Below are 10,765 nucleotides of genomic sequence, written 5' to 3' on the forward strand. Positions count from 1 at the left end.
CACTTGAGCCTTTGGCTCAGGTGAGCTAAAAAAAAGATTTGTATCTGATCTAAACATGAAATCGGGTCTCAAAAAAACTTTGTACGGGCCAAGTTGAGCCTCGGGCTAATAAAGGTTGAGCACGGTTCTATTTGATGCCACGTTGGGAACGCTGTGATCACAAATAGCCATAGAATACATGGGAGTAAAACTTTAATGGGACTATGCAATGCAAATGGATTTTGACGTGTACCGATTCGTAATAACCTCATCGCTTATGTGCCACATATTTCATAATAATTTTTGTATCACTTGCATGTTTTCCTGCAATGTCTTTTGTTTATCATATCAGTGTATCAGCAACATGGAAACATGTCTGTAATACTCAGTATAAGGAAAGGTGCATTCCAATGTTGTTGTTTTTTTGTTCATCGTATTGATATCAGAGCCGGCGCTACATTTTTAAAGGTGGGGGGGGGGGGGGCAGTTTATGGGAACAGGGACGTCGATCCATTTTAAAGATGTGGTGGGGGGGGGGAAACATTTTGGATGACAGTTAATTGTGTCTCAAAATTGGCTGACAAGCAAAAAAAGGGCTTAACATTTTTTCTAGTGTCACTTCAAGAATTAATTCGCCCAAAAAAAAAAGAAAAAAAGAAAAAAAAAGGTCTTTCGCAAGCCATTTCCCTATCGACATCCCCTACCAAGCGTTTTTGGTGACACTCCTCTAACAACATCGGCTCCTGACAAGCAAAGATTAGATAAAGGAAAGTCCAACCCCATATAAAAAAAAGTGGGGAGGGGGGTGGGGGGTGGGACCCCCTGGCATTTGACAGAAGCATATCTTGATATTTGACAGAATCTTGGTTTGGAAGTTTTTCTTTTTGTGGGCATATCCACATAACCTGAACAAACAACAACAACAAAATAAAATAAATGGCAAGTGTAATGTATACTCGGATAATTTGGCCACGTAAGTGATTTAGAGGGTACATACATGTACGTGTACACTGTATTATGAATCAACATAAGTCAAGAAGCATTTGTATTGCATAGTTAAAGCCCCCCCCCCCCATTGATATCATATCTATCTTTCTTAAGTTTGTTCCACTTGCATTTACCATTTCATCTGCCTCCGCAGGTGCTATCCTTGTAAATCCAGATGAAAATTTGGGTGGAAGCTTTTTTTTTTGATCCTCCAATTTGTTCCAGACTGATGCACACTGATACTGCCTGACCGCATCCTTCAAAACAGAACTTCCTCATCTGATCTAAATTCCTGAGCTGATCCAACTCCTTCAAAACAAATCAAAAAGATGTTATTACAACACGTCAGGGTTGCGAATACGTACAAACACATTGATCGAGGTTTAATTCAGGTCGTTTTTATGCATCCCTTCAGAGGGCTATTCCAAGAACGTCGCTAGTGGCATCACTCGATGCAGCAATATTTTTTCAGCTGAACACTGGTGTTTTAAGGTGGTGAATAACTGGTAGATATGAGAGAGGAAGAACGCTAGAAAATAAAAGAATGAGGTTTCACAGACTGCTACATGTAGTTCCAAATCTTGTTTATTTCAATTATCTTAAAAATGTCAAACATTAAACAATGTGGAAGCAAAATAACGATCAACATTCACAAAGACACAATAGCAATAAAAAAAAGGGGGAAAAACATTGTGACAGTGTAGGTATACATACACATACAGTACATATCACCAACTGCTTACAGGAACAGACAAATCTCTTGGCTTTGGTCACTGCTCGAGATTTAATGGTTCCTTAAGCAGCTGATGATGCAACGAGAACTGAGACAAAAATCATACCGTCAAAATGATCCCATTCCATGTTATCCTTTTGAAATCCAAATTTGCCCTCACGGATCCTGACGAAGGATTTTGATTCGGAGACTTTGAGTGATCCACCAATTCTGGTCTGACTATACTGCAGCAATCCATTGCATACAAAATGCCACACGCTGTCACTGAATCCCCACCTACCATCCATCCAAATCAATTGCTGAAACCTTACAAAAAGTCCAAATCTGAATGGGTAATTTTTCTAATCATGGATGTTCATGGGATCCGAGCTAAAAGCATGCTGAACCCCTTTCCCTAATCTGTCTCCATGAAATCCCACTGATTCTGAATCTGGATTATGCTTTTGGTTACCCTACCATTTTTTTCTTTGTGATCCTGCAATCCCGATTATCTGTGAAAGCTCTCTGATTTGACTGATTTGCATATCCTCCTTTTTCTTTTCTTTTTCTGATCCGTGTACTGATTGATCCAGCATCCGGAAAATGCATGATCCGTGTGATCCGAGTGCGATCCCGTTTTGATCCACGGATGCCAGATCTGTGATCCCTGGATCCTGATTTGGTTCCCGAATACCGAGTCCAAATCCTGAATACATTCCTGGATCCCTTTCTTTTTGCATCTTTTGCATCCCATATTCCTGGATCCTGACAATGCTTTCCTGATCCAGAATATCCTCCACCTCTCTACATCCTCATCTTATGATCCTCCCTCCTCTTTGTCTCCGAAGGAGCCAATCTGAGACATATAAAGAGTCATGAAAATCGATTAGAAACTCCTGACACAGTATCTCATTAACTGAGGTGTAACATGAACAAAGAAACACATAAAGTGTGCAAAATCTTGTAAGACTTGTTAATGGCAGGACAAGCTACACCAGCCTAGCAAGAAAAAAGGCCAAGGCATCAAATGATGTGGATCTGTTTCCTGGGATGTATTTCTGACCACAGTTGATGATTGCTATACCACAAATTTGATGGTGAATGGGTCTGCTCAAATCCCGCACATGGAACAGAATCGCATAGCGGGTATGACAACGTAAGCATGCGATGTGTTACAGATTGATTTGATAAGTGGTGGACTGGATGTGTTTTGGGTACATTAAGGCATTCACATCCTGCATGCTAAAGCCTCTCCATAGAACGATCATAGAGTTTGTTACTTTCTGCATACAGTGAATCAGTGTTCTTCCACCAACATGGCACAAATGCAAAATGTAATCTGAAAGAGTATCCGTATACGATGTGACTGCACATTTCAAATTTGCTGATTATCAGCCTGCAGTGTTGTGACAGTCAAAAACTTATTTGAGGCATTTTACTAACTTTCAAAAACTTTATCAAGATTGAATGAATGGTGGCAGTCTATCACTTTCTGTGTAAGAGCCAATGTGCACACTCACTAACAAAAATGTAATCGAAGAATAAACAGCTTCTTTTCATACAAGTAAGCTATTAGAATTTAGCATGCAAGTACACTTTCTAATTACAATTACACACGACATCCTCAAATGACAAAGTCATATTTACAGTGTAGATTCATAGAGAAAAAGTCCCCATTTATCATGGAAACTGCATTGTGCTTTCCACACTGTTCAAAGCTACTTGTAGGCGTAATGTTTAAAGCTACATACTACAGCTCCAAACTGCAAAGTATGTTCAACTCAAATCTGTATCACACCTAATTATTTGAAGTGTTCCCAATACATATCACCCACCCTTCAATCTAGAAAAGGATTTTTCAAAAAATCAACTTTTTGACATATGTTTTCCACATCAACACCAATATTTACACAGGAAAAATGAAATCATTGAATGTGTTCTATATTTACATGTGCTCATACAATTATCCTTTCATGCAACCTTTAATCATTTTTTTCTTCTTCTTCTTTTTGGGAACATGAACTGACAGAGTGTACTGGGTGATGCGCTGCTTCATTACACATGAATCCAGTTTGCACTAGACGGACCAAAGCACGCTTTCCAGTTCAATTTGTACACATTAAAGCATGAAATACTAAATACTACTACAACATAATGTGTCATATTTTGTCGCACAGACTCATTAATGGAATTTTTCCAGTCGCTTAATGAATATTTTATGAAATGAGGGTGATGTGCAAAGTGTGATGCATTCCTAGGAAAATTAAATATTATGACCAAAGGATGAATAAACATGAATATTTGTACAAACTTGATCAACCATTCACCAGCCCCATGTGAGCAAACCCAACAGACAGGTTAAACCTGCACTTTCCCCAAAGAAATCACCGGTGTGGGCACTTATGACACATTCGTTCTGCTAATGTGAATGTGAATGAAATACTATGTACCTTCCTCAAAATGAAAACTTATGAAAGAAGCAAAAAAAAAATAATAAAATAAAAACATAACAATGAGAGTAGAGAAAACAAAACTCTGAACACAATACTGACAAAATATGCTACGTATGATATGATGATTTCTAGAACAAATTCTGCCATCTGTCATTAACTTCAAAAAATTAAGTCACAAATGAATTGCAGCTACTCATTCTGAAACTACACTGCTTAATGATTAGATGAACTGAAATACAAACTCAAAATATGACATACTATTGAACCTTGGCCAATTTATTGGGATGTTTTCTGAGTATCACTCTGTTAAACATCAGAATATCAAATGCAAAATTTCTCCCAAACCCCTCACTTACAAAAAGCACTTTGTAACGACAGGAATTTCCTCCAACAACTGCAGCTCCCAAGACAGCACCAGTGCAACAACCAATCAACTGCAAAGCAGTGCCACTGTTGAGCCATGGGCAGCTGCAATTATTGTAATGTACAAAATAGCCAGACTCCCATACCGCCAAAGTATAATCAGTGGTTTGGGTAAATGCTACCATAGACAGTATATGTATGTACGGCCTGGAGTCTGGTGCTTGGTGCAAAGCAAATATTGAAAGGGGGAACAGAGATAAGACCAGCCTACAGAAAGACTACAGAAAGTGTGAGAGAGGAAAAAAAGGACTATTTACATAGAGAATTACATACACAACATCTTCCAGCATCCTCAAACACCATCTGCAATGCCGCTACAAGAAGTGGAAGTGTCAACTCTGCTGGACGCAACCTGTCACAGGTGAGCCTACGATCGCGACCTCGACCTCGATCTGGACCTTGATCGAGAGCTCCGAGAGCGGGAGCGCGAGAAGGACCTGGACCGCGAGCGGCGGTGACGGCCCCCGCCGCCGCCTCCCCAGCGGGGGCTGCGGGATCGACTCCTGGAACGGTAGCCCCCGCCGCGACGTGGGCTCATTGAGCGACTCCTGGAACGATATCCCGTGCTGCTGGGGTCGATCTTCACGTGGATGTAAGAGGTCTCTCCCTGAAAGTCATAGGATGTCGATAAGTACCAGGTCATTAATTTCAATCTTCAGTGAAAATTGAACATCAGCAAAACCATCCTGGAACACAAAAGATTCTTTTCCAGCAATATCCATTTCTGTAATATGCTGTTTAAAACTTACAGCCAAAATATTGTTTTGTTAATCTAAATGTATGGTCAGGAAGAAACTGTAAAATACTGCTTTTCATTGCATACCTTCTTAAACTTCCATCCATTCTGGATTAAAAAAAACAAAACACACAAACAGGGATGAAAAAAAAAGGAAATTTCAGATGTATCACTCAAGAGCTGCTTGTTAATAGTTGTGTGTCTTGTCACTGATCTTAAGCTTAACCATGCAGTCACAATCTTTTAATATTCTTTGTGAACATGAGTAAAGATAACAACATTCTTCCTTGCATTCTCTTTAACTACACAACAACAATACAACAACAATTTCGAACTCACATAACAGCAGTTTGGTGTCATTTCCCCAACAAAACTGCATCTCCCTTTACTTCTTTTGTTAGTTTTCATTTGATTAGCTCCGACCCCTAAGTACAGAAAATCTTAAAAGGAAACAATAGTACCTCATGTGACCTGAACTTGGTGTCGTCAAGCTGTTTGGAGGCGTATTTCATGTCTTCAGCACGCAGGAATTCAACCACACCAGTTCCGTCTCTGTAAACGTCGGCGTAGCACACGTCGCCGGCCTCTCGCATGTGATCCTTCAAGTCCTGCCAACTCCCAGTCGAGGGTAGACCTGTTGAGTAGAGAGGGTTCTGTGAAACATCTTATACCCCCAGCCCAGCAGACTATTGAAAGCATTCATTTTCACTGGTTTTCAAAGACTCTGCCTGGTTTGCCCATCACTTTCAGCCATTACCAATGTGCTTTTTGGCCAGCTAGATGGCGCTTCTCATGACTTCTTCTAAGATATTGAGGTATTATATCATATTCTTGCATGCTCCTATTATGGAATCATCTGAACATAAATGAATCAGTGCAGTCAAAGAACTACAGCACAAACAGAATCTTCGATCACCATCTAGCACAGCTTTACGACAAAATTCTTTCAGGGAAGTTTACAGAACTCATCGCTTAGAATCTCATTTCCTCCTTCTGGTCCCAGGTGATAGGCAACATCTGGTGCTGCACAAATGAGCAATTCAGCAAACCATGGCCAACAAACCTGACACGATGCAGCGGTAGTGGGATCTCCTGGGTGGCGGTCCCCTGGGACGGGTGCCTTTGAATCCCTTGGTCCCCCGGGGGAATTCAACCCGTATCCGGTAGCCGTCATAGTTGTAGCCGTCTCTGGCCAGCACTGCGTCATCAGCATCTCTGTTCATAGGGAAGGATTCAACAAATTTATGTGAAAATGTGAAAATGAAATCACACTATTAGTAAACATACAGCAGAATGCTGCTTAGTTGGCAATGTTTCTTCACAGAACGGAGATCTAGATGATATCAGAACAACAAAATGCTACCTTACTGACCCCATAGAGTGAGAGTAATTACTATCTAGCAAGTCTTAGTACAAAAGAGGACAAGCCATGATACTCTGCCAGTTCAAACCGTACTTTTAAAACACTATCATGTTTCCACACTATCATGTTTCAATTGCTGAGTGACACAAATTTGAAACAGGTAAACGTGTCTTGCACCACCAACAGTGATGAACTTGCTTTCACAAAAACTTGCAAACATTTCACTTTGCTGCTATGATATAAAAAGAGAGGGTAAAACTTAAGCTGTTGGCATTGGCTCACCTCTTATCAGAGAATTCGACGAAAGCAAACGGTGCTCCGAATCCACCCGAAGTTCCTTGCCTCTTGTTCTTCAGGTCGATGTCCGCGATGTGACCAAACTTGTAGAACATGTCTCCAATATCCTTCTCTCGGATGTCGGGCGGGAGATTGCCGACGTAAATTCTGCACTCATTGTTTCCAGCAGGGCCTCGGACGACAGATGACGATGCCATGATCACAAAGCTAGGAACAGTACCACATGAAACACTCAAATTGTAGAAAACTGTGGCTTTCAAAACTGTCACTTGGCGGGTCAATGCATGTCAAATCAACCAATGCTGTTAACCCGACCCCTTCGATTTTCTTTAAATTCACACTAAATGTTCCCCCAAGTGTCTGATGGAAGATTCTGAAATAGTTTGCCCCAAGCTCAAACGGTTGCTAAGTTACGGCCTCCCTTAGCAACCAATGCATTGTCGAACAATCAAGTTTAAATAAAATTTGCTATATTTTTGATTGACTGCTACACCCAAGTTTGATGAAAGAGTTACATTGCTTATTTTCTGTAAATTGAAAGCACTTTATCAATGATCTTAACATGCACAATATATTATGGCACGGATATGACCATCTGTTATTGCACAAGAGGTCACTGAAAATGGTGCTACAGTACATGTAAGTGTCAAAGTTAATGTTTTGGGGGGCATGTTTGGAAGCTGATACGGTAGTAACTTCAAAATTCAATTAGCTTTGAACCCAATATCATACTTATTTAAAGACTCTCACTTGCTCTACAGACCTACCAAAAATCGGCCAAAATGTATGCATCGTTTTTTTTTGTAGGCCACCTTTAATACATTTGGATGTTTTCAAAAAGTTGCCAAATTCACTTGAGGTCACAAATCACTACTCGTCCCATCGAGGAACGACACCAATTTCTGTGTATCGATAGACATTTACCTAGATATTTTCATGGGTTACCTAAAAACTTTTATAAACGAAATGTTCAATAGCTGATTTATGCATTCGAAAATGGTCATATTCACCAAAAAATTAATGTAAAATGACATGTGGGATTTTAAGCACATTTCAAATTGTGATTTAATCAGCCATGCCAAGACACAATGGCATCTTCTGTGATATACATTTGCAGTCTGTTATCAGTACCAAAAGGGTATACATCACCAATCGTTTTGTCTTATTGGAAATGACCCGGAAAATGTTGCTGAAAATCACGAAAAACAATACATCAGTCAATTCTTCGTAGATCTAACCATAGTTGCGTTAAAATGTGTTTACATCAATTTTTAGTTGTGTGCCCTTTCTGTATTTATGCATTGGGATTGTATAGTTTTGGTTGAGAGAGACTTAACTTCAGGTTTTTATCATTTCTTTTTTTTTTTTTTTTGGTGATAGTGAGAAACCTCTTGCGAAATATGAAAGAGCATGTAATTCCATGAGGATTTCAACATTTATTTGATGAAAATTGATTTTGAAATGGCTGAGATATCCACAACAGAGTGATCCTAATAAAGTGTGGGACCCACATTTTATTAAGATCGTTTTGTTTTTGGATGTGTCAGCTATTCCGAACCCAATTTTCATCAAATAACTTTGAATTCCTCTTAAAATGATATGCTCTGGCCATACTTGCCAACATTTTCATTTGAGAAAGCGGTAGAATCCAGGATGCCTATGCGAGCAGCGCTAGCTTGAATGCTAATGAAATCTTTCAAAAGCGGTAGCCTACCGCCAAATGCGGTAGAGTTGGCAAGTTCAAGTATGTCTGGCTCTGTACTATTTCATAAACGTTTTCTTGGTATCTCGCAAAAGGGTTAAGTAGCCCAATTTGTTCCATTTTTATTCTATTTTAAGCTAAAAATCATATTTCAAGTCATCTCCAGATATTTTGACCTCGACACTGTTCTGAAATTTGCTGTAAATTCCATAAGCTTTATATAAAAATTAGCATATACAGTAGACTACTCTAATAGGTCTTATTCCGTATTTCCCAACTTTGGCAACAGTCAACACACAACACAAGATTTAACGTTACACAGAGACTCCAACTCTCCCGTTTTCGATGGGAGATCTCCCGCCGAAAACCCATTTTTGCAAAATCTCCCGTTCTCCCTTTTGAGATTTGATTTCTCCCGCCCTGACTCTTTGTCTCCCGTTGGAAAGGATTTCTTAGATTATCCATTTCTATCGTATGTTGAAAAAGTAAGCCTTAGTTAGATAGCATCAGAGAGCATCTAGAACCCTGGGAATTTCGCGCTTCGCACACATCGACTTTGAGTCTCCCGTTTGCTAGTAGGGGTTTCAGGCGGGAGAATCTCCAGATCAGAAGGTATAGGCAGGTATCCTGTTACCGAACAGTATCCTATTACCGAACACGTACATTTTCAATGGAAGCGCGTTAAAACAACTCGTATACGCACGCATCCATTGCACTACGCACGCGCTGTTATCTCACAAGGGAGGCCGGTGCACAAAATTGCTAAACTGCAGCAAAAAACAAAATTTTAGTAATAATCGCTGAAATGTTGATGTTTGTTATTCTGCGTTAATAACATTGACCGAAAATGCAATGCCTAAGTTTCCCCATACACAGGGGCATGTTCGGTAAATACAATACGATTTGCGTCGGTAAAAAGACACGGTTTTTGAAATACAGATTTTGTTAAGTGCGTGGCTTAGTTTTCAAATAATACTGATACAGCTAAATTCATCAGAATTTTAATTATCTTCTGGGAGATCTTTAGCTAAATTGAAGCATAATGTTGCCCGTCTGGATAAATTAAATAAAAATCGTTCGGTAATAGGATACACCTCCATACTTTGATAATTGGGTTGGAGTCTCTGCCGACTCTGGTTACACCATGTCCATAGACCTTGTTACAAGTTCTATATATTCAAAACTAATTTTCTCTCAGACAGAATACCTGACCATGGTTATATTTGCAGTATTGGTAGTCTGTATCACGAGTATTTAGAGGATCTGGTAATGGTATTTGAATTTGACGCATTTTTTAGTATATGTTGAGTTACTACAGAGAGAGAGAGTCATGTAACCGTAAACAGAGTAACAAATAGCATCTACCACCACACAGCTAACCGCACCAGCGACTAGTAACAGCGCCCCGCGACGGGGTTAGGGTTACCACACAGCGAATGCCCACTGAATAGTGCAGAAAACACACACACACATCAACACATCGATGATCTAGTCGCTGCATGCATTTTTGCTTGAATATTATGGATTAAATCATGGTTCACGAAGCAACTTTACGACCTCACTATAAACCTCTAAACAAAAGATATGCGCCAGAAATGCCAATATAATTCTCAGTGGTGAAATAAGCACCTAACGGACATATTTCAACAAAACATTCCACTGTTCATATAGAACTTACCAGATGAGGAGAAGCGACGTGAATGTAATCGAAACGACGCCAAGCTATCATCGTTCCGAACCGCTTTCGGAAAGCCTCGGCATTAGTTTCGGACAAAAGGTTGCTAACAATATGAATTAGTCTGTGATAACTAGACTAAATTAACCATTTCTGTTTTCTATAATACTGTTTATTATAAATTGATTAAATGCATGCAATTCTAAATTTTAACTGCAATATTCAAGCAAGTTAATGATTTCATAATGATGCTGACCAGTTCTGGAAACTCACTAAGAAAAGTTTGAACACGAAATGGGTTGAAGCTCCCATTAATTCACTCAATAATTTTCAAATGGAACCAGGAACCAGCCTTGTCGAGACATTTAAACACAAAATGGAAAACATTTAGATTACTATAATAATGATAATAAGGTCTTAGTTACCCAGGGTAGCCTC

General features: G+C 39.5%; 1 protein-coding gene across 2 annotated transcripts; it reads right to left on the bottom strand.

The window, feature by feature from the left end:
- Positions 1-1,095: 1,095 nt before the first annotated feature.
- LOC139729849 (serine/arginine-rich splicing factor 1B-like) lies at positions 1,096-10,358 on the bottom strand. 2 transcript variants are annotated; one of them, XR_011710891.1, is made up of 7 exons: positions 10,331-10,358; positions 6,936-7,157; positions 6,354-6,505; positions 5,752-5,924; positions 4,828-5,161; positions 1,806-2,534; positions 1,096-1,275 (listed from the first exon to the last, which is right to left on the bottom strand). XR_011710891.1 is itself a non-coding variant. In XM_071640773.1 (5 exons), exons 2-5 carry the CDS (start codon positions 7,145-7,147, stop codon positions 4,922-4,924), a joined length of 777 nt encoding a protein of 258 aa, XP_071496874.1. In that variant the 5' UTR covers positions 7,148-7,157; positions 10,331-10,358; the 3' UTR covers positions 3,490-4,921. The 2 variants fall into 2 exon arrangements, 1 of the variants encoding a protein (XP_071496874.1); XM_071640773.1 differs by lacking the exons at positions 1,096-1,275; positions 1,806-2,534 and having other exon boundaries at positions 3,490-5,161.
- Between the last annotated feature and the right edge of the window lie 407 nt (positions 10,359-10,765).

This window comes from Diadema antillarum, unplaced genomic scaffold, assembly GCF_040938485.1.
Source record: "Diadema antillarum isolate AM-2024a unplaced genomic scaffold, OU_Dant_1.0 seq00000266_RagTag, whole genome shotgun sequence".
Classification (NCBI taxonomy): Eukaryota; Metazoa; Echinodermata; class Echinoidea; order Diadematoida; family Diadematidae; genus Diadema; species Diadema antillarum.

Bases quoted from the DNA above. Each gene is read 5' to 3' on its own strand.
- LOC139729849 (XM_071640773.1), bottom strand. From the start codon at position 7,147: ATGGCATCGTCATCTGTCGTCCGAGGCCCTGCTGGAAACAATGAGTGC. The intron at 6,506-6,935 runs GTGAGCCAATGC...CCCTATGAACAG, and splicing joins GTCGAATTCTCTGATAAGAG to AGATGCTGATGACGCAGTGC. The intron at 5,925-6,353 runs GTTTGTTGGCCA...TCTACTCAACAG, and splicing joins CTACCGCTGCATCGTGTCAG to GTCTACCCTCGACTGGGAGT.